Source organism: Lineus longissimus, chromosome 2 (assembly GCF_910592395.1).
Source record: "Lineus longissimus chromosome 2, tnLinLong1.2, whole genome shotgun sequence".
Taxonomy (NCBI): Eukaryota; Metazoa; Nemertea; class Pilidiophora; order Heteronemertea; family Lineidae; genus Lineus; species Lineus longissimus.
Window position 1 is genome coordinate 14,222,158 of NC_088309.1, and position 24,929 is coordinate 14,247,086.

The following is a 24,929-nucleotide window of genomic DNA, read 5'->3' on the forward strand; positions in this document are numbered from 1 at the left end:
TGATATGATTGAGAATAGATTCAATACCCGATAGTTTAGCAGGTTTGTATGCATTCGTGTGTACATTTACACTGCGCATGTATCTGTACAGGGGTGATCCAGGAAAACGACCTTTAAAATGGTCAATTTCAGCACTCATGACATGTTTACCGAGGTTTCAGCAATTATTTTCAGTGGAGGTATATCTTATGAGTGGAGTCTGGATGATTTTGGGTAATTCATAGGTGTTTTGAACGCAAAATTTTCACGATTGTGATGAAAGTTTTTGGCCTGAATTGCTAATGGCAATCCACCAATGGCGATTTCTCGGAACTTTTGGATCGTCATATGGGATGGATATCGCATAAATTCTGACAGACTGTGCTAAAAATCCTGATTTTTTTTGTTCACCTGTGCATTATTCACCCCAAAATAGAATAATTCACTCACCTTCGACACACCCGCAATGTTAACTCAAATTCAGTGAGCAGCTGCTATGCAAGGCCACTACTACAATGTAGTTGTACATAAACAGGCATTCTCCTATGGACTAACGTGATCTAGCTATTAAAGGTATAACGGCTTTTGATTTCTCAAAACCATTCTTTTTATATAATGGCAAGTTTACTAACTAAATAAGGTATACACTGATATCCCAACATGATTGATTTAGCAGGTTCAGCATAATCAGCTTTTGTAAATTGTAAATCCCGCCACCTGCGAAAACGAAAATCACTCGTCGGCCAGACAGGAAGTGACGTCATCTCAGGAGATATCAGAACCAAACAAAACATGGCGAATGCATACAGCGAAAGCGATTCTTCATCAATTTGTGGCGATTGCAGTACTTCATCGTCTGCTCTCAGCCAATTTCTTGCTGCCGATTACGATAGTGGTGATGGTGATGAGTTATTCGACGATGTTGGGGATCCAGAGTCAGTTCCTGGACCGATAGAACCCTACATGTTTGAACCCGTACCTGAACAAGTGGAAGTACAGCATCAGCATGAGCATGTACAGGCGCAGGCAGCTGTAGTACTGTAGTAGCAGAAGAAGAACAGCGGCCAACGAGGCGAGATAATCTTGACTGGTATGGAATATTACAGTTTTATTGTTTTATCTAGACACCCGTGCCCAGCATGTTGGAGACGGAGGCCATTATTTTCAACTGTTCAAGCACTGTCACCCACTGAACACTAGAGCCTACCTACCTACCAGTACCATCGCCAACTATCTATAGCCTACCGGTACCGTATACCATATTCACAAAGGCCTCATGACTTTACGCAGTGCATGAGCTATTGTCCGTTTGCGGGTGTCCTTCTGTTCAATCCCAACTCACAAAAGATTTGTGTACTCTTATTAACGTTGCGTGGACTTACTTCGTGAATAAAGTCGACCAAGTACTACTACCATGACACTCATGACTACAATGTCACTGTCACTGATATGATAAATACAGGCCTATATTGCTATCATTTCAGGTGTCACTGCGACAACTGTCAGATCCAGCAAAAAGAGGATGAATGCACGTGCTGCCACGAGATCCAAAGGGTCCAAGACAAGATGGCAGAGATAGAGGCCGAGGGGACGACATGTATCATCCAACACCCAGGATTCATGTCAGTTTGCCTGGACCATCATGTCCTGCAGGTGGCCTGGCTTCAATACAGACAGCAGCATGGTCGGGCAGCATATGATTGGCCGTATGAGAAGAGGATGCGGCACATAAGCTACAGACAGTTAGCGAGGTGGTGTTGGGGGTTTCTGGGGCGGGATGTCCGTGTGGTTTTGCCATCATGTGCGGTGAGTCGGATAAGGGCACAGTTCATGCCCCCCGGACTCGAGGAGGATGCTGAATTCAGAGGTTTTCATCAAGGGGACTCTGACTAGACACTGACTACAAGTACAATGACATTGACGAACAAGAAATATTGTGTTCAGTTGCATGTATTTGTTCATCTGTACAAAATTTTAAAGTTTCAAATTTTAAATACATTGCTCATATAAAATGCCAATACTGGTGATGTTATGTTTGTTAAACAGGACCCGTACAAAATCAATGATGACTGGGCCCAAGGCCGGGGATGCAATTTGTGATAGCTTCAACTTGATGGTCGTCAAACCGAATTGGCTCCCACCACATACAGTTTACACTGGAATCTAGAAGTCCAACACAAGTTACTTCTCCACATGCTCCACGTAGCGTTTTCCACTCTGGTATTTGTTGATGGCTTCCTGCTTATCTGGATGTTCGAAGGCACTGGAAAGTGGGGGTGGGGGTTCTTCACTCTGAAAGATTTCTCCAGCTCGGATGATTCTGCACACCTCTTTCTGCAGTTCAGTCACATAGTCTGAAAAAAGACAGTTGTTGTGGTGATGAACAGCAATTAGTCAGCGGTGACCTAGGAAAAGGGGCTGGTCAATATTTCAAATTACATGTGTTCATTTGAAAACTGCCAGCACATTCTAATTACAGGATGTTTTGAAGCGTTTCCCCATTCACTTGAAAGACTGGCTAGGGACACTTTTCATGGACCACCCTGTAGTTTTACTTTGGAAATGGTACTCATCCGCAGGTGAACATCATAGATTCCTTCACCTGGCCTATTTTTTGAGAACAAAATAATACAGACTTACTGAATGTGCACTTGGTCAGAACACGTTTCACTGAAAAGCCTCCCTTCTTGAATTTGGGGAATGAAATGTTGAATTGTTCTTCCCCATTCTTTAGTTTGGCTTGGTCCCTGCCACTGTTCTCATTGAAGTGGAGTCCAGCTAACTGTAGCCTACAAGTAGAAACATATTAACATGTGAATGTGAGCAGTCAGTTTGGCATAATTCTGTATGCTTATGCTTATGTAGGCTTTAAAAAACTACATTGATGGGTACAACAATTTGAAAGCTCGACAAACATGAAGACTTTTGTGAGTGAGACTTGCCTGCTCTTCATGCCTAAGTATCCAAAGTGATACATTTTTGGTGCAAAATGTATGACTGTGGCATGGTACCCCTCCAGTGTAGATGTCTGCCCATCTGGACTAAGCTTCCTCACAGACTTGATCAACGTCTTCGACAAGAGGATGTCTACCAGCTTCTCAAAAACTTCAGTGCCTTAATGAAACAGAAATAGACATAAATATTGTGCATGATGCGGACATTTTACATGAAGAGTACGATGTACTGCTAGCTAGCATATGTCTAGTGGTCGATGATGTCCTCAAGTAACCTTGGAGAAATTATGTTGCAAGGAAAAAAATAATGTCAATTCTTAAAGTATTTTAGCTTGAATTACCTGGCTTAAACCAATCTCTCACAATACTTTCATGCAAACATTTCGGAAAGATACGGTTGCGATGATTGTGGATGTCCGCCAAATGATTGCCAATTGAAGACCATTTGCCTTCAGCATATCTGGATCTCCATCACTTGTAGCCGCACACCAGTATAAGTGATGCAGAATGCCTCGAATCCACCTTGAAACCTGGGCAAACTTCTTCATGGCGGCTAAGGCTGTCAGCTTCTTCTGAAGATCTGTTAGGTGTGAAAAATTTATTGCATTAAGGCTAAAAAAAACTTCAACCAAACCCATACAAACTTACATGGTCTGTGGTTGATTTTCCAAATTGTATTCAACTACAGTATAGGAAGATGCAATGGTTCATCTATATCAGTAACCCAACTTACTTTTTGCGACATGCCATACATCGAGGTAATGAGTCACATTTGGCTTCGTCTCCCTCAACCACTTCTGTATCTGAAGGTGTCCATCAGTTGTCAAAGATGGTGTCAAGTCTGGCTTGGCCGCTTCAACTTTACTCAGGCACCTCTTCAAACCCTCGATCTCCATGTGGTAGCTGGACTTGACCTCTGTACTCTGAAGAAATACAATGTCATGTGATTCAGTTTGGTATCACCATTCTTTTTAGGACTAACTGGCAATTCTTATAATGCCATTATGGAGTAAGTTATTGCCAAACTGCATGTACGATAATATCAATGTATAAAATCATAGTTAAAATACCTGAACAAGTTCTGTGAAAATCAAGACATTCCTTCTTGTGTCGTGAAGACTATACGAGCCGTACTTGGCACAATGCCCCATCGAATCCATTCGAGCATCTCCGGCGAATGAGGCATCAGTTTCTAGGGCTGCCAAGTTTTCTTCACTCTGCTTCCCCCATACATTCCTGATTGCTCCGTGGAGATACTTCTTCTGGTGAGTGAAGTATGTGTCCTTCGTGTAGATTTGGACACCCCAGAAGTCAAGTACACGAAGGGCCTTGGTTGGGAGCGCACCAGCAAACAAGATGGCAGCCGACAGGGAAATATTGCCATCTGCGATAGGTCCTTCTTATGGTTGACTTGTCCAATGATTCGTACCATCACAGGATAGGCAGTCTTGTTCGATTGTTATAGAAGTCCCATTTCTTGTCGATATCTTTGCAGTTGCCCCACGCACACAACAAATGCGGCATATTGAGAACAGATCGAGGAGTTCCTTTTCATATACAACATACTTTTTGCCCTTGGCTTCTTCATCTCCACCATCATCATCTATTGTCCTGAAATATACAAACATTCACTTCGTGTTATTTATGCAGCCATGTGTGCCGTGTAATATGTGAAAGAATTTGTTTGACACCACTGTTCTATTCTGAAAACTATTATCCTATACCATTATTATAATTTTTATCACAACTGTCATTAACCCTTTAGATCCTAACCGGCCGCTATCCGTCCGGAGTACTTCGTCGATATATCCCTAACCGGCCGCCAGTATGTACCACATTTCAAGCGACACCATCGCCATTTTTACTTGAGCAGGTTTTCTGCCTGTTAGGGGTCTATTGATGAAATAATGATCACGTTTAGTAGCTGGCTGGTACTGGGGGGGCTCTTGTGGGTCTTTTTTCGGTGAAAATTGCTGAAATGCTCCAGGGAAATACGAGGAACCACAAAAAAAATGTCCAGGATCTAAAGGGTTAAGAATGAACAATACTCACAAATCTTGAATCTTCTCCTCTTCTGGTTCCCAATCAACATCATTGGGATCATCAAAGAAGCTCTCCCCACTTTCAGATTTCTCCACTCCCCAAGATACATCCGCTGGCATGGTATATGGAATCAACTTGGCTGGAGACGGCAAATTCCCCTGGATGTTTACACTTTCATCTGGTACATCTGGTACTTGGGCATCTTTGGGAGGCAACAGAGTCAATGGAGGCAGTCCAGCTATGTTGCACTCAGTTGCTTTTGATCTTACAGTTGTCTGCTTTTTAGGGCGTCCTAAAAAGAATACGAAAAGATGTCTGTCCAATGTACCACTACCAGTATACATAATATATTCTTGGCATTTAAATGAAGTTTAGAAATTGTAGTGTGGAGGGGTGGTATTATGATCACTTGAAAGTATGGTCATGGCGTCTAATCAATTACCTCTTGATCTTGGCTCAGATCTCGGAATGACTGGAGTAAATGCCTCTAGTCGTGGCAGAGATATTGGTGTGACCATTAAAGGTGACTCGACTTCAGCTTCAGGTAAAGAACTTGATACATCCAGATCTGGGTTAGGCTCATTTGGCGAATCTTGCTGCTCATCAGTTGCTGCGGGCTTGCTGTCATCTAGTACCTGCAATAATAACTGAAAGAAAAAAACATTACTGCAGTGTAAGGAAGTATGTCTATCTAAAATTGAGGAAGGACATGGCAGGCCATACAACAAAATACAATGTTTTCAGGACATGAACATTAACCTTACCCTCTTCCTCTCTCTTTTCTTGTAAGCTGATCTTCCACCAACAGCACCACTGCTTGTGCTAGGCCTAGGTTCATCAGACCCATTCTCGAAGTTCGAGAATGGGTCTGATGAACCTATATCATCAGAGATCGAGTTCGAGTTGAACTCCATCTCTGATGATACACGCTTCATGGGAAGGTTCTTAGAAGGTATGGTAGGCACTGCATCTTTCTTCAATCTTCGGCACCTTAAAAAGTCACGGTGTATTATCAATACAATGCGGTTGAGCATGGTTTGCTTTGCAAACTGTCTAACAAGAACATATAGTTGAGTGCCAAGTGGAAATGTCATAACCATTGAACGAAGTCATATGACACATCACACAAGACTACTAGACCATGCCTGCCTGCATGCAAGGCCCTATGCATATGCACAACCTACATGGCTACAGCCGACTCCACTGGCTGGCTGTAGCTTGCTACATTTATAGTGAAGAGGCCCACATGAATACCATGTCAATGTCAGGCCTGGCTTATGTATATAACCATTACCATGTAGTGATGTAGCCTACATGCCCACATAACCCGAGTATTCAACACAATAATATTTCGATAGCTGCGTCTAGGAATTTATTAGGGCTACAGAATCAAAATGTGCTTACTTCTTCTGAAACCCACTTTCGTTCTGGGCAAACGATAATGGTACTTCAAAACAATCGTCAGTGAAGTGTTTTGAGCACACTACGGCCGAAGTGTTGGTCGGTTTCGGATCCACGAAGTCCGCTCTCGTTGTTTGTACAAACTTCACCCACTGACGTCGAATTGCTGGTTTTTTCGGGAATGAATGCGTCGAAAGAGCACTCGATGCATCGGCCGTGGCACTACAGCCGAACAAAACACATCTATTCACCATATCAATTGATATTTCGTATGATATCGCAAGAAACTATTCACATGCAAATGCACTGCACCGCCATGATATTCCCGAGAGAGATCGCTCGACCTTCCTTTGTTGTCGTCATCGCCGAAGATTCCCGAAGATTTTCGTTTTTATAGGATGGGCGTGGTCTGGGAATAAAAGTTGAAAGAAAACGAACCACATTGCTTAAAATCGATTTTTTTGGGATTTATTGTTGTCTTAATGCATACTTAGACCTTCTCAACCCACATGTTGGTGCCATTCAGTTATACCTTTAAGTTATTTGTCACAGGGGAATATACGAATCACTAATGAGCGAGATATCACACTTTCTAGGTTTTCACTTTTGCCCCCTGGTATCCAAGTCGAGGAACAGATTAGACCAAAATTCAGTGTCAGAGGTAACCTGACCTAGGGGGTCTTGTGTACAAAGTTTCAAACCGATCAACCCAAGCCGTTACGAAACGTGCCACAGTTACGCTCAAACGGCCAATTTACTCCATTTGACCTCATGACCTTGAAAAATAGGTAAAATCAAAAACCTTTATGACATGCGATGTATCCTGGCTGGGAGTACCTACCATAAAAATGTCATCAAAAACAAATCACTAATAAGTGAGATATCACACTATTTATGTTTTCAGTTTTGGCCCCTGGTGGCCAAGTCAAGAATCAGATGGAAATTCAGTGTCATAGGTCATCTGACCTAGGGGGTCACGCATACAAAGTTTTGAGTCCATAGCCCAATAAGTTAAGAAACGTGCCACTGTTTTTGAAATAGGATACGACGGACAACGACACACTGCGGTGTTGTATAGACTCACCGTACCGTACCGGTGAGCCAATAAGCGAGATATTGTACTTTTTACATTCCTTAAGTGAAAATCATTGCATTCCATAAAAGCGTTTTCCTTTAGGGTCTCACATCGGAGTTCAAATGTATTCATGCACAAAGTCCACCCAGCACGATAGTTCCTAAAAATTCGTTGATCTCTTGGTCCTCAGTGTATGCCAGTGTTGATTTAGAAATTTGTTTGGGCAAAGACATGTTATTGGGAGTCTCTGAAACCTGGAGCACTGCCCAAAGGCTGATAACAAGAAACTACGTCCAGTCCAGTGCCAGTTGGTGCATTTTTTGCTGACTTGTGCAAAATTCAATATAGCTAAAAAGCTTAATGGTTGACCCTCGATTTAAAAAAAAATGTTTTTATAGTGTAAGCAACTTTCATTCATGGGAGAATGGTCACTGTAACAATTATCCAGGAAGAAATGTATAATTTCTGCATTTTTCGTGATTGTCCGGCCCAATTGGCAATATTGCCATTTTGGATGGTGAACAGAGCTAGGAGACAATGCGATGCTTATGATTATTTGTAAAGAAACAAGCATAGCGTTGAATGTCCCCCGTTGTTGTTGGGTAATTTTTGAAAAATGTGTAGTTTGAATCCGTGTGGTGTTGTTGGCTGTCATTGACTGAAGTTTATGGTTCAGTTGGGTGTCCCATTTTAGGGATTTCAATCATTTCAGTTCATTTCAAAATTCAGTGTCTAAGTATCTCTGACCTAGGGGGTTATGTGTACAAAGTTTCAAGTTCATAGCACTTGCGGTTAAGAAATGTGTCACAGGCTATGACGGACGACGAAGACGGACACAGGTGAGCCAAAAATGGTCCCAATGTTGGGTTCCAAGCTCATTCGATACAAAAAAAAAACTGGATGATAAAATATTAAAATCAGGACTGATACACATTTAGAGTGTTGAAATCCGTATCAGGCCGTGATACAGAAAAATCAGAAAGATATGGCCGGAAGCTCCTCTGTTCAATGAATTTTGTGTTTACTCAAAACTCGTCATTTCAACAAATCCCAACAGTCCTTTTAAAATCAAAGCAGTCGTGATTGGCTGGCACTGACTGCTGTGTTAGGAACACGCCTCCAAGTCACACCGATGTCGTTAAACGCGGCAGAAGTCACGTCATCGGTATTGCCTCGACGTTGCCGTAACGTCATTTGCCTCTCAGGGACTTCAGTCGTCAGGAGCTCCTTGCCGAACGAAATGTGTACTACAATGCAATGGGTTGTGGTGTGGCAGCAATGCTTTGTCTGTCACAGCTATTGACAGCATGACTCCAATGGAAACAAAGACACGTGTTTCACTCGACGATTTTAACGATATAAAATCACATGAACTACCTAAATAAACAATCACGAACTAATACCCCAAAGTGTAATCCACTAGTAGATGATTGAATTTAATAAATTTTCACAACAGTGACGTTAAATTCATAGTCTGTGATTAGTTTTCCGACTTTTATCACGGTAGATGTTCACATCATAACCAAATGTTGACATGGAATGACTTCACATTATGGGGTTGTTCTTATTGATAGAAGCAGAAATTGGAATTTCCCAACCCTTTCCCCCCAAAATACAAACTACTGAGACAGAAACCACCATAGATCCCCTCGTTTTCTTAACTTTTGAGCCCTATGAAGATGACCAATATTTTGCTCACATAGGGATTGGTTGTGTACATGGTGTAGTGTAAGTTGCATTAGGCGATCCCATTTACGGCCGCTTGGGAAATTGACAGAACTGCACGTCAATATTAATCTTTACAAAACTGATACCGTCTCATGAGGCCAGACCTTTTTTATTAGTTGGTTCGCGGACCCGCCGCCAAGGGCAACGCAGAAACTGGAAAAAAAATAAAATCACATATTTTCCGCAAATCCCCATCCCGCCCAGAAATGTGCCAAATAAGGAAAAAAATCGAATTTATTTAAATTTTTATTCCGCCCGCCGCTCCAGATTTCTCGCTCAGCAGCCTGGTTTGTCTCATCCCCGATTGTGGCGCTCAACACTATACTGACCTGGGTCTAAATATAGATTCCATTAGAAAATAATTTCCCCCACAGATTTGGTGGACAGCGTTAATGGGGTAATAACATGAGATAGCGGACGCTAACTAACCATAATTGAACATTGGAGAGAGGACACAGGAATACCACAGAAAGAAGGGTAAGGGCGGAACAAAAACAAGAAACACATGAAACACAGTTGAATTAATGACCATCAAAATGTACATAAATAAACTGGAATGATGGGTGGGCATGTTATTACTCCATTCCTGATTGAGGGTTCGATAGAATCTCAATCAAACTTCAACTTACAGACCAAAGTCTCATTTAATTCTTAAATTCTATCTCACCCATCAATCATGGTGATTACGTAATCCCATGGGACATGAAAGCCTCGTGTCTGAATGACGACCGGAAATACAGGATTAACAGATACAACACAGGAAGCTGTGCAACAAGACCATAACAATACCGAAGTAGGTATGAAACTAACAATCCCTCAATCTTTACAAGGAATTGGAAAGTACTAGCCGCAGCCATCAAATTGAAAGTACAAAAGTTTGTGTATATCATAATCTATACTATAATGCGCGTTGTGGCCGCTAAATAGGAGGCGATTTTTGTTTCAAAATTGGGCCTCGAAAATGCGTCGAATTCTTGCAACTTTTGGTTTCGTAGTTGTGGATCATAAGTAAGAGTGTCACTGAGGGTGTCATACGTCGAATATCTTCGTGGTTTTAGAATAGATAACAACTTTTCAGAGAGCACGTCGACTGGAGAGCTCCGCTCATTCTCAAAAGCATGCACAAACTTCACGCATATTCTCCCTGCCACATCAGTATTAGCTTCCAGCACGTATGTAGTGCTATACAACCTGGTCCATGGTGCAGGGTATTAGCAGGGAGATTAATGATTAGCCTGTTCTATTTTAGTTCTATTCGAGAAACACTGACCTGAGTGATAAGGCGAATTCTGCAGAGTGGCCTACCGGAACATGTAGTCAGGGTATCAATAAACAGTTATGCCAGGATGGACAAAATATGTACAGTGGCCAGCGCTTGCTGTTTGTTTTATTCTTTACTGACTGATGTTGTCAGTTTGAAATGCGTTCTGCATCTCTCCATGCGCCTGGCTTTGGTCCGACAGTGGCATTGGGTACGGGAGTGGGTAGGTGATATGCCTAATATGTGAGGGCCTTATTTGGAACAGGACCTGCTGTCACTGGTCTCAACGCATTGTGCAAAATAGCGTACTCCAATCAATCTATTGGGGGTTGCATGTAGATAGCAGCAATAAGTCCCTAAATGCAGTTAATTTCGTGTTTAACCTTTAATAAAACTTCAGTAACGTTAGAAATTTAATGTAGCTCAATCATCGTGCCCATTTAACTAATTTATATTACATTTCAACTTTGCCCGCTCCATGGGTACATTGAATACAAGAATTATGCTGATAACCGTCTGTTAGGTAATAAATAGTAAGTACAGGCGTCTCTGGCAAATGTTTATGAAAATAACATCTGGATCTTGTGATGCTATAGATCTGCTGATGGGCATCAGAGATATTAGGGCTTTTTACACGGTGCGGGTTCGTCCGAACCGGCCTAAACCCACCTCGGGTCGGTTCCCACAAAGCCAGTTCACCTGGATGAAATCGTATTCACACGGTGCGGGTTAGTTGAACTGACTTCGATCCAGTTCGAGGCCAGTTCGTTCGCGCTGTGGCCGATCGTGGCGTTTCTGAATCTCCTGTCGTTTGGAGGAAGAAAAGTTTCATAACAACCATCAAACAAAATAAAAAAAACAATCTTTATACACTTTATTATTATGCTTGGTACCGTCTAGGGCCCTTTGTATATGGTCCTCCCCCCAGATCTCCAATAAAATGTACGTTTCTTCATCCGCCCAGCAGTTCCCTCTAAAACCTTGAGCTTGCGCTGCAGTGGCCATGATCGAGATATGAATGATCGAAATACGAAATATCCAAGAAAAAGCCGAAAAAACAAGTGAAATTAAAGCAAATGAACAGATGAATCACGAAGAATGGATCGAATCAAAACACGGCGCTAAAAGTCCTGACAGGAATACGACAGCTATTCCCGCTAATGACGTCAGTTTTGTGCCGAGTGCAAACTGGCCTCAGGTGAGTTTAAAGCAAGTTCGCATTTACACAACAACTTGAACCCACCTGAACCGACCTGAACCCTCCTGAACCGGCCCGAGACTCGGCTTTGCGACGAATCTCAGGCCGGTTCTGTTAAAGTCAGTTAAGGTTGGTTCAGGCTGATTTAATCGTATTTACACGGTGCTTTTTATACTGAACTGGTCTCGAACCGGATCGAACCCGCACCGTGTAAATGGCTCTTATCTGTACTACCCCTGATTGATCTGTCACTCAAGCAGGGTTACCATGCCGTTTCAAGCCGGTGTATATTTTTACCGTAATTGAGTCACCGCTATCACCAAGGCTTAGCTTGACTCAGACCTAACTTAAGCAAATTAAGAGCAGGCAATATGTAATAATGAAGCTAACTTCAGCCCAACAGTGTGGGAAAGTGGAAAGTCGATGTCTCTCATCTATGACAGCCAAGACAGCCACCAGTGTTAAAGGGACCATGAAGGTGTCTCAAATATCTGGTCACAAGAGACTCTCTGTCTCATGTTTGTCAATTTGCAGTTCAGCAATATCAGCATGCTATACTGTGTGAAATAACCTGATGAGTGATAGCTTTAATTAATGATTTATAACTGTTTGTAATCAGGGAAACAGGACTATTTCAAATAGAGTCCACTGCTAAAACCTAAAACGATGTCAAAAGTTGGGCAATGTTAAAAACTGAAACTAACTTTGCACGATCTTTGAAACTGACTTTGCACCATTTCTTGCAAAACTGACGAACATTGCAATCGGGTGTGGTGCCAACTCAAGAAAGCCCTTGTGATTCCTTTGCTTAACAAGAGGCCCAAGGGCCTGGCGCTCAGCTGGATGACCTAATAACATAGGACGGAGGGTGTAAAGTAGTAAATATCGACTTTATACTACTGTTTGGAGGTCAAGAGAACACGTTATACCACTAAAATTTCAAATGCAGAGCTGCCAGCTGGATGAAATATGATTGAACTAATCAGCCATGGTATGTAAATATTACAGGAGGCAACGGAAGATATCCCTAGTTCAGTATGTTGTAACGGTAGCTTTACAGAAAAGAAGTGTCAGAGAGGATGATACTTCTCCATGGACAACGGTGGTATGTCCAGGCTGGGTTGTACAGCACAAGGATACAAAATGCTGTCTGTAATTGAGAGGTATCCTGATTTAACAGAGTTCAAAATAAATAGAAATGACCAGTTTGGGACGAACACCACTTTTTTTTTTTTTTAATAAGGTAGAGATTACAGGAGTCAACAAAATTAATTTTATTGAGAGAAATTGACCTTTCCTGCAGGTGATTGGAATTTACAATACAAAGGGTCGTTTTTCATGACATTGTGCTCTACTGCGTATCCCTAGTGAGTCGATCGGGAACCAATCTATCCTTGGCGCAGACAGGTTCAAATTGGCTATATCTTGAATAGATTGAATTGCGATGAAAATCTAATGCAATAAAGGAGCAATATCAAAGAGACAAATTAATCAAACCAATTTTCCACAGACTCGGACCCTGCAATGGCGTGATGTATGCATGCATATAAAAGTATATCAATTGGTCCGATAGAGATGATGAGGCAATGTCAATATGCCTCGTTCCTTAGTCAGCAATATTCCCCTTTTTATACGGAGAAGAAGGAGAACCCAGATAGGCCTTCACACGTCGGCTTCCAAAAGGCTTGAACCAACTGTACTATCACTACTATAACTTTAAAATGCGTGCTCCTCCTACATGTAGCAATGTAGAAGCTAGAAGTTCAGCACCGTGAGCAGCTCCTTGGTAAGGCCATGTCAGGTTCCGCACGCCTCTTCAGATACATCAAGTATTGAAAGCCGTGGTGAGCATATAAAAAGACCATGGTCACCTTAATTTGAAAATCCCTTCATAATCAAGGGCTACCTCCGACTAAAACAGCACCCATAAACAATAGACCACCAATTTGACCCCAGCTCCTAACTGCGGGAAAACCCAAGTTCAGCAACCAAAAATACCAAAAATACATTTTTGTTTACATTTGAACTGCACACATGCGTTTGTTTACAATTTCATTTCCCGCGAAATCTCGAAAATCAGGTGACCTGCAATCGTGGATTGAAAATAACATCAACCTGGGTTCAGCAGGTCAGCAGGTATACCAGCTGTTCCAATCATCCCCCTATAGCCAGCTGTTCAAAAGGTAATGTTATTCACCCCACAGGGAGTGCAGGTAATTGATTAAGCCCCAGCATAACTTAACAGCAATGGCTTGGCTTCTGTGAGTGGTAAGGAGAATTGACAGTGTCCGATTAAAAATCCCTCATTACTGCTCCGCTGAAGTAAATTTTTGAATAAAACCAAGACGTTGCATCAGGGTAAGGTGTCACCACCATTCCTGCAAAATTTCAAGGCGATCCAACGCCTCTAAGTGTGACTTTATTTGTCCCCCTTCTAATATTATTATATAGAAGATTTAGATCAGCGATGACGTCATTACTGGTGATTCCCTACGTTGTCCAATGAGCGCTTTTTAAAGTGTGCCATTTGGCATGTATTAGCATGCAATGTATTTTATCAGCGCTGCCAATTGCCGAACAGAATGCCGTAGCTCCGTCAATTTTGAATCAATTTGTATGGGAGTAACATTATTGTGTTGCTTAAAACGTCTACTTTTTACTCATGTAAGAATCGTACTACTAAAAACTAATATGCAAAGAGAATCATGCCGATTCACTGCACATACTGTGGGAATTCTCCACTTCAAAATACATCGCAAACAGAGCGTGCACTTCCGATATCGTTTTCACAGAATTGTGGCCAAATTTTCAAGAACTAATTTCTGAAAGTATTCCCTTAAGACCTTATGACTACCGACTGAAAGGAACTAGTGATAATATCGCCTACTTGACTACTTTTTAGCAGAAAATTGGTTACTTGTTGCAAAATCAATCTTCCATCTTTAGACTGGTCACAGTGGGTATGCTGAAATATAGCCTGGTTCCTTGGCCAATTCAATGCGCAGAATACAACTGCGCAACTATACGTCATAACCCGGGCTTTTAAATCGTCAAAAGATCTGTCAAATGTGCCTGTAGTGCCAACTGGCGGTGAAAACTTAACTAATTCCATTACAAGTCAAAATGAAAAATTATTCAAAAATATTCGGCCAGATTTGAAAACAATATTTCCTCTGTATAAAGGAAAGAAGTTTAAACTTCCCGATGACCTCATTCGCCGAATGTAGGTCGGATCGCGCTGATTTTTGGTTTCTGAGTTCCCCTTGGGCTACTCCTAATTTAGCAGCGCCAACAAAGTGCCTAGGTCTTACAGTTACAAAATGCCCAAAATTGACATGGAAGGAAGGATGGCAGGAAGGACGGACACCATTCCCTTAGTAATATGACCAGCTTCGCTGACTTTATCAGCTGAGCTAAAAAGCCATCACATGACTGTGACATTCTGAGTAATTATCGCCCAGTCTCTCTAACTGATCTTTTCTGTCGAAGGTATTCGAGAAGGTCGTGGCGGAGCAGCTTATCGCACATGTCAACTCAAGCAGTCTTTACCCACGGATGCAATCTGCCTACAGAAAGGGGCACAGCACTGAAACTGCTTTGTTGCACGTGGTCAACGACCTACTTATGGCACTCGACCAAGGCAAGGAGGCTGTGCTGATTCTCCTCGACCTCTCGGCGGCCTGCGACACCATAGATTAGAACATACTGCTGTCTAGGTTGCGAAATCGTTTTGGGGTCACCGCGATGGTACCCCAGTTGCTCGAGTCTTATTTAAAGGGTCGGACACAATGCATACTACTCGATGGTGTTTGGTCTCGTAACGTACCTATCGACTGTGTCGTACCACAGTTCGGTACTCGGGCCAATCCTTTTTTCGTTGTATATTGTTCCCCTGGAGGACATAATTGTGAAGCTTGGTTGCATGTCATATACTGACGACAATCAGGTATACGCTACACTGAAGCCAGGAGATCACCCCAATACTGTAATATCCTTAGAAGAATGTGTAAAAGAAATTTGAGTGTGGCTCAAGGAAAATAAGCTCAAATGCAACGATCCAACGATCTCGTTTTCGTCGGTCAAACCAGAGGAAAATACCACTCATTGTCAATATCGGGCAAACACCAGTCCAATCAAAAGCATCCGTAAAGGACCTTGGTTTTACTCTTGACCAGACCCTCTCAATGAGAGACCATGTTAACAATGTCTGTAAGGCAGCTTCTTTTGCTATCTGGCGAATCGGTCGTATTCGTCACCTACTCGACCAACAGTCAGCCGAACAGCTAGTCCATGCTTTTATAACATCTCGGCTGGACTATTGTAACAGCTTACTGTTCGGCCTTCCTGACGCGTACATCAACAGACTACAGTTAATCCAAAACTCGGCTGCTAGGCTTGTTGTGTGTGTCAGGAAGTATGACCACATCACCCCAGTTTTAAATATGCTGCACTGGCTGCCAGTCGAACAAAGATGTGTTTTTAAATTTCTGCTCTTAGTATACAAATGTTTTAATGGACTTGCACCAAAATACCTTTGCGACCTTTTGGTTGCCGACCAGCCAGCACGATGTTGTTAAATGTTGTTTTAAAAATGTTTTAAAATCAATTATGTTTTATATCGTAAAGCGCACTGAGGTTTCACTGAAACATAGTACGCTATATAAGCAATTTTATTATCTATCATTATTTAAAAAGGTGGGCAATATTCAAAACACAGTACAATGTAGTAAATACGCATAATAGACCAGGATACCCCACGTTACCACAACTTACTAAATTTTCAAAGGTTTCTTATGGCGTATAGTGCTATATAATCTGCTAACAGGAGCAGCTGATAGTAAGTCCACCACGATATTTCAAGTAATGACATTGTTAAAAAAGCCATCAAAGTAGGCAAAAGGCACTCAATGGCGACAGGAGCAACACTAGCTGACAAGTGTTCTCAAAAAAGGGCAAAAAGCACCAAGCTGGCACCTGCCAATGGGAGGATTTCCCCCCCCCCCTCATTCCCATATCAGATGGGACAGGTGATTTGAGTGGGTTTATAATGGTGTCACAAATTGACTTGTAAATATTTCAAAATTCAGCACAACAAACGCATGTCGCCTTAATGTACCCATCTAGCAACATTCTTTGCAAAGCTATTCATCATGCTACGCTGTAGGTGTAGCCAGTATGTGCTCGTAGGTCAAGACACAGGCAAGCTCGAACGATGGGTACCTGAGGGATTCAAAACCTGAGTAAAGGAGGTGCACTATCCAGAGCCATGTAAGAGGAGGTGTAAACCACATGCACATATGTGCATGTAGCCAAAGCTGTTGACCATTCTGGTCGCATTCTGTGATGGCAACCAATTCCACAACTAATTGTTGTTAGGAGGTTTGTGATCATGGGCAAGTACGAAATATCTATTGTATATGATTACATCATCGTAGCCAAGTTGCTCCCAAACTTGGGAACCAACATATCTAGATTCTTAACAGGGTCTATCTCAGGCAGATGATTGAATCCATCGTTTCCATTTAGGTAGCTTATGCCTGAATTGTCTGACATTTCATCGACCTGCCTCAAAAGGGGATAGCCAATGCAGCTAACAGTGTTCTCGCCCGGCCATTTAAACGGTGCGCTAGCGCCCCGTTTAAAATTGAGCAGTGAAAATGCGCCTAGTCTAAAATTAGCCCGCCCTGTTAAATTTGCAGCCGCCCTCTTTAAATTCACCTCCGCCCTGCTTAAATCCAAGCCAATAGTTACACAAACACAGCCGTAAATATCGCATATAAACATTCCACCATCACTCAACGATCACTATCCCACCGCAACCCGACTGCCAGCCATCTCAATTACCCGAGGTCAAGGGAATGGACAAAAGCGCACCTGTACGATCGGCTAGCGGCAGAGCGGGGGCGGTTGTTTTTAATTATGATAAAAAAGGGTTGGTAGACTAAACTAGTGTGCTTGCAGGTGTGCCGCAGGTGGATGATAATAGCTGTCGGCGTAAAATCAGCAGTCTCTTTCAATTGATATTCAGGGTACAACGGGATCAAACGAGAAGATATGTGAATTTTATTTGGCTTGGCAGGTGAAAAATCCGGCAAGGCGGCTAAGGATGGCAACTTGGCGGGCGAGTCACTGGAAATTTTCGGGATGGCGGCCTACGATCTACGCTTGTAGTGGCCTAAGGCCTCTACAAATTTTTAATAAAGTTAACATTGTACATGTATAGAATCGTCGATCATCATCATGTCATCATGAAGAAGCACAGGGCTTGCGCAGGCTACTGCGCATCTATATTTGGCGCCGCTATCTGATTACAAAATACCATGTGCTTTGACGATGTCGGGGTCCGGGGAGCAAGCGGGGAGAGCAAGGGGATCAAAAACTTTTTTGGAACCAGTGAATTTTTTATTCGTACAACTTCACTTTTTTATTGTATATTCTGTCTTCAGGTGGTTATTTTATGTTGAGTGCCCGTACAAACACAACTTTTTATCTCTCCGTATAATATAGTGTACCCGATCGTACAGCGCTGCACGAACATTGGAAAACGTACAAAATACGGTTGAAACGTACAAGTAAACAGTCCTGCGTATGTGACGGTTTGAATACTAGTATTTACGTGGATACCCCGCCATGCATCCCTCCCGCCGACCGACGTGACGTCGCAAATTGCCGTGAAGCAAAATGTATTGCCTGCGATACTAACGCTGCAATGTCGTTTTATATCATCAGAATTAGGCCTGAAATTGCACCTCAGAGCATCTAGGCCCCGGGCCCCCCCCCCCCCCCAAAAAAAAATTGTGCCTGCGGCGCATATAGGAGCTGGCCTCTGGCCAGCTGCGCCCCGTTTGATTGAAATCCTGGCGAGAACACTGGCTAACCCATATACCCTATGTTGTAGGTGAGGGTGCAGAACAAGCAGGCAATAATATAAACAGTAAATGATAAATATGAAGAAGGGATCCTCAAAGGGTAAAGTAATAAGTATCATAACTTATTGGCAATCTAATAAAAGCAATAACCCTATTGGGAACAGATTGCCCAAAACAGGCAGAATAAGCATAATCCGTAATATATCTAGTAGTAGTATCATGAGTTTACCATAAATGCCGAGAAAGCAGCATTATCATGATGGCCTTCTAACGAACACATTTTCAAAACGTGCAGACCTGCTACACAGAGAAGGGTTCCCATACAATCCAGGAGGTGAAAGCAGTCAAGATTTCACCTCCGGCATCCATGGTCAACTGCCCAAATCAGTAAGTCGCAGCACGCGTAGTATTGAGCCGTCGGAGTGAGAACCAATGCCGAAGCTGTCTTTCCCTACCAAAAAAAGGGTCCAAGCCCTCTACATGACGTATTGTATAAACATAAAGTAACTGTCATACTGATTAGCAGAAACTGCTGGTACTAAAGCAAACCATCATATCACCAGAAGGCTTTGGTAAGCTTAGCCAAATTAATCGGTACCGAAACCAACAGCCAGGTCAAAACCGATGTAGTGGGACTGAGCCCTAAAAGTGGGCAGAGCCCTGATTTGAAGGGTCTAAGCCATGTCTAGATTGTGCATGAGCACAATGACCAAATGAGAGTTTAGCCCAAATGGAGTGGGACTGAGCCCTGTTTGTTGGGTCAGGGCCCTATATGCAATGTGTCCGAGCACAAAATGTAGGGGAATTCCTCATGGACCCGATTGCAATTAACGATATCAGCAGGTCAGAGTCGGAAAGACTCCATGTACCGTGGCAAACAGCAATTTCAAGCCAAGAAGGCCGGTTGCCTATTCAAGAAGAAGTGCAACAAAAATCCTCATCAGAAAACTGAGAGGGAAAGGACAATAATCCGCAAGAAATATATCCAAGCACGAAAGACCATGAGAATATCCAAAATGTCATCACACAATAGGAATAATCATACAAATCAAGAAAACTAGAGTATCCGATACACATACAAAGTGCACAAAGCACAGGTAAACCCAACCACGTCCATCCAGCAGGTTAGGTAGGTTCACAATGGTTAGTTAGCGTCCGCTATCTCATGGGATTACGTTATGACCATGATTGATGGGTGAGGTAGAATTGTTATCACAACGAGGTCAGGTTTCCACTTTTGGCTCCTGGTGGCCAAGACAAGAATCAGATTGGACTGAAATTATGAGTCAGATGTCACCTGACCTGGGGGGTCCTGTGTACAAAGTTTCAAGTCCTAGCAGTTAAGAAACGGTCCACCATTTTTGAAACAGGATATCGACGAATCAGATTTCAAGTCAGATCCAGGTGAAATTTCAGTTAGAACCGCCTAGATTGTATAGCAGCAAATCGCCCTATCCAACAGTGAAGTTCAAAACTGAGACCTATGTGACACTGAAAAATGTAGGTCAAATCAAAAACCTGTATGATATGTGATCACTGACGTTACCCTATCACTAACACACCATAAAAATTTCGTAACTCTACCTACAGCAGCTTCAAAATGGCAAAAATGGATTTTTAAGATGGCTAACTGAAGACCAGGATGTACGTCAAATCACGAAATGTATATCTCGGCATATAGAACAAATCTACCACCACCATGCCAAGTTTCAGCCATCTGGTTTGCTCTGCAGCCAAAAACATAGCGGAAATGAAATAAAACGAATGGTCACAAGTCCAGTACATCATGAACACATTATCATTGACATTGGTCAGAATTATCCTAAAGTATGATTTTTTTTCTGAGCCGTGAATTGACTAGACACTTACCTTATTCAGTCGCTAGTTCCACTGTATCCCCATCTGCTCTCAATCTGACAAAACCTAGAAACAACTTGCTCCTTGCCTGTCATGCAACACCTGGGATTATCAAGGAAAGCTACAGAAGGTTTCGGGTTGACTGTAAAATAGAGAAATAACTCCACAACTTCTCGATCCAGAAGCACTCCAGACTGAGCAGCACCAACTGCAAACTCTTCCACACTCATTAAAGGAAAGCGTATCAGATGTAGAGCTCGATCCAAAACCTCTCGTATATTCTGAGAAGTACTTGGTAAATTGCGTCTGACACACTCAGCCACGGCCCATTTGTTTACAGCAATGAATAACTTACATTCCCGAATCCCTAGGGTATCACGTTCAAGGACAACACACAAGGTGTCCAAGTCTATGTCAGAGAAACCCTCGGCATTGAGGGCATCAGTAGTGTTCTTGTCAATTGTTTCCAAACACAAGGCAGCCAGCTGCGGCTCATCAAACAGACGTGCTTGGGTGAGAAGCATAAAAGCATTGTCACAGCTAAGATTGCCTTTTAAGAAGTCAACACATGCCCTCTCCAGAGCAGGGACAGCATACTTCTTGGCTGTATACAGAGTTGTCATCACAGTTTCTGGCCCTATCTGAACCTCGTCTGAATAGAGAAAACGCAGCAAAGCAAGGAAAGCTGCAGGTTCCACATCGGGCAACTCTACTTCTGCAGCAGTGACAGCAATGCCACCATTGAACATGGCATCAAATACCGCACTCCCCACAGAAAGCACAAACTTATGAGATGGTATGCGTTGTGTATTTGTCCCTTTTCCTACAATGAAGTGCACATCACTCATTATCTCGTTGTTGAACATGAATGCAAGCCGTTCTTTAACATTTGTCTTTGAGGCTTGCCAGTTGTACTGGACCACCTGACCACATGGCCCCACCACTGCCAGTGCCCCACTGTGATGGTGCCCAGCGTTCACACTCACCATCTGGCTTGCTAAAGGCTGCTGAGGATTGGAACTGGCCTGCATTGGATTTTGATTTCTAACTCCTACATCTACACCATTAAATATATCTAGTACATTCAATACGCTGTTGCTGTCATTGTTATTATTGCTGTTGCCAGCATCATTGCCTAAATTGGACTGTGGGTTGTTGCAGGGCAACTCTTCCTCTTCATCCAGAATAGGCCCATGTTCATCTGGTATCTCTGGTACATCATCAGGAAGCCCATCTGTGACAATAGCCCCATCAACTACAGCTTCCACCTCAGCTTCCAGGCTTTCAGGTGTATCCATTCTTCCAACTGAACACAGTTGTCCAATTTATAAGGTTGAAGACTCAATAATGAACAGCAACGTGTTCATCCAAATTCAGATGTGGCAGACCCAATAGGCCTTCTAAACCAGTCACTGCAAAATAGAATAAAAACCCCAATGAATTTGTCAGGGCCATTATGCACATCTGTCGACATGGAATTCAGGGTCAGAGGTCAGCTGCCCTAGGGAGTCCTTTGTACAAAGTCTCAAGTTCATAGCCTTAGGGGTTAACAAACGTGCCACAGTTACGATCAAATGGCCAATATACGCCATTTGACCCTTGTGACCTTGACAAGTACGTCAAATCGAAAACCCGTATCATATGTTATGTATCCTTACTAAGAGTATCGCCCATAACATTTTTACCAAAATCTAATCAGTAATAAGCGAGATATGGCACTATTCAAATTTTTGGTTTTGGCCCCCTTGTAGCCAAGTTCAGAACTAGACCGAACCGAAAATCAGTGTCACAGGTCGTCTAACCTAGGGGGTCATGTGTACGAAGTTTAAAGTGCATAGCTTTAGTGGTTAAGAACGTGCCATAGTACACACAAATGGCCAATTCACACCATTTGACCTCTGTGACCTTGAAAATAAGGTCAAATCAAAAACCTGTAGGATATGTGATGTATCCTTGCTCTGAGTACCTTCCATAAGAATAAAATTGAAAACAAGTTAAGCGAGATATTGCACTTTTCACCTATTTTAGTTTTGGCCCCCTGGTGGCCAAGTCGAGAATCAGATAGGACCGAAATACGGTGTCAGAGGTTATATGATGTAGGGAGTCATGTGTTCCAAATTTCAAGTTCATAGCTTTATTGGTTAGGAAACGTGCCACAGTTACACTCAAATGGCAAATTTACGCCATTTGACCTCAAATAGAAACGAAATGTGCAACATATCAGTGATTTAGTGAACTTTGACCTCTGTCACCTTGAAGAGTAGGTCAAATCAATGAAACGGCCAGGGGCCATTGTGCTCACCGTATAGATTTTTGGTGCTTTGGAATTCATCTAGGTTAAGAAACATTGTACATGTATAGTATATAGGTCAAACCAAAGTCGGTATGACATGTGATGTATCGTTGCTTGGAGTAAGTACCATAAGAATATCATCAAAAACAAGTCACTAACAAACGAGATATTGCACTTTTTACCTATTTTAGTTTTGGCCTCCTGGTGGCCAAGTTTAGAACCAGATCAGATCGAAATTCGGTGTCCGAGGTTACATGACGTAGGTAGTCATTGACGTAGGGAGTCATGTGTACCAAATTTCAAGTTCATAGCTTTAGTGGTTAAGAAACGTGCAATAGTTACACTCAAACGATCAATTTACGCCATTTGACCTCTGTGACCTTGAAAAGCAGGCCAAATCAAAAACTCATATGATATGTGATGTATCCTTGCTAGGAGAACCTACCATAAAAATGTTATTGAAAACGAATCACTAATTAGCGAGACAAGCCATTCGGCTGATATGGGTCGTCGTCTTGGCTGGGACTCCAAGATACCACAACATGGGAAGGATGCACGGAATGTCACTAAAAAACGCATAAACCATCTCGAAATAATTCATTACATATTTCAACACTTTGACACGCATCTTTTTCTAGTGAACATACAGAACTATATCATCGCTTATTGTGACGAACTCGGATATCAGTCCGCTAGAGAAACCCAGCCCGAGAACAACCCATTTACCGCCATTACCTGGACACAGCACACCCTCGCCGTGCCAGGCTAATCATTCCACATTTTACTATGCTCCAATGATTACCCTGGCCCCAAATGTTTAATCACTATTACAAGAAAATTGTAATACTTTATCCAGCAAAAATATCGCATTTTCTCTCGATAGAAAATTTCAAAATGTTTAGAAATTGAGATTCCATTAAAAAGATCGTCATATTCGGTCAATTAATACCCTTTTTTGATAATGTTTGTTTGCACTATTTTGCGAAGGGCTACACACTTCGAGGCAGGCGATTTGGATATTGCCTGTTCACTCAGTATGCAGCCAATCAACAAGCAGCCTGAGATTTGAATTTGTTGTGATTTCTTTGGCGGGCAAATTGGGCACAGCAGACGGGCTAACCACGTGACATGGAGTCTGGAACATGAAAAGGTCACGCCTGCAGATTTACAATCATTAACATTTAATGGTAGAAAGAATATCGCAGCGCCGTCAGCTTGAATATACATACTCCGGATGCTAATTTTTGAGTTACGCTCCACCTCTGACAAGTTGTAAACACGTCAGGAAATGGCGATCGCACGCTGACACTTAGCGAAAATTTCCAACTTCCATCGGCATCGGTGATTATGAAATAATAACACAACGACACGGAGAGATACAGAAGTATGTATCTAATAAGAGTCTTAGTTACGTGATACGCATGAGATATTTGATTGTCTGTGGTTTTGTTGGGTGCAATAAGCGATTTTCTTGGGGCATGTTTTCGTGTGCGTGGTCACGTATACAGAATGGTGTTTTGCATAGCATTCCCGATCGGCCATGCCGTTGAGCTGAAACTAATCGATTCACCGCCTACACTTTAACTACGATTTTGCTGAAAATTGGTGACGAAGAGGCTTGATGTATTCAGCACAATTCGTAGGAAGCGAATTTCGAAAAAAAATGATTAAAAAAGTTTTTTCTCAGTAAAAATGGCCGATGCTAGGCATGGTTGCTAGGCATATGCTGACACAGACATATCAACGGAAAAACTGACAATAAGGGTCTGCACTGCGTTAGCGACGACCCAATACCACACTTTCTAGGTTTTCACTTTTGGCCCCCTGGTGGCCAAGTTGAGAATCAGACCGGACTGAAATTCAGGGTCAAAGGCCAGCTGCCCTAGGGGGTCCTTTGTACAAAGTCTCACGTTCATAGCCTTAGGGGTTAACAAACGTGCCACAGTTACGCTCAAATGGCCAATTTACGCCATTTGACCTCTGTGACTTTGACTAGTATGTCAAATCAAAAACCCGTATCATATGTGATGTATCCTTGCTAAGAGTATCTACCATAAAATGTTTACCAAAAACTAATCAGTAATAAGCGAGATATGGCACTTTTCAAATTTTTCGTTTTGGCCCCCTGGTGGCCAAGTTAAGTATCAGACCGGACCGAAAATCAGTGTCACAGGTCATCTGACCTAGGGGGTCATCTGTACCAAATTTAAGTTCATAGCTTTAGTGGTTAAGAAACATGCCATAGTTGCACACAAACGGCCAATTCACACC

At 42.4% G+C, this 24,929-nt stretch overlaps 2 protein-coding genes across 3 annotated transcripts in view; both read right to left on the reverse strand.

Annotated features, from left to right (window-relative positions):
• Window positions 1-24,929, reverse strand: part of LOC135482661 (BTB/POZ domain-containing protein 1-like) — a 138,159-nt gene that overhangs the window by 83,024 nt on the left and 30,206 nt on the right. Inside the window, 1 exon segment of the mRNA XM_064762911.1 lies at window positions 20,378-21,777. Coding sequence (XP_064618981.1) covers window positions 20,378-21,663 — 1,286 coding nt within the window. The 5' untranslated portion in view covers window positions 21,664-21,777.
• Window positions 1,914-6,786, reverse strand: LOC135482662 (uncharacterized). 2 transcript variants are annotated; one of them, XM_064762913.1, is made up of 10 exons: window positions 6,381-6,786; window positions 5,741-5,966; window positions 5,419-5,623; window positions 4,986-5,268; window positions 4,004-4,544; window positions 3,667-3,856; window positions 3,275-3,513; window positions 2,922-3,093; window positions 2,620-2,768; window positions 1,914-2,333 (listed from the first exon to the last, which is right to left on the reverse strand). In XM_064762913.1, the coding sequence occupies exons 1-5, from the start codon at window positions 6,629-6,631 to the stop codon at window positions 4,334-4,336; spliced, it is 1,176 nt and encodes a 391-aa protein (XP_064618983.1). In that variant the 5' UTR covers window positions 6,632-6,786; the 3' UTR covers window positions 1,914-2,333; window positions 2,620-2,768; window positions 2,922-3,093; window positions 3,275-3,513; window positions 3,667-3,856; window positions 4,004-4,333. The 2 variants fall into 2 exon arrangements, with proteins under 2 accessions (XP_064618983.1, XP_064618984.1); XM_064762914.1 differs by lacking the exon at window positions 2,922-3,093.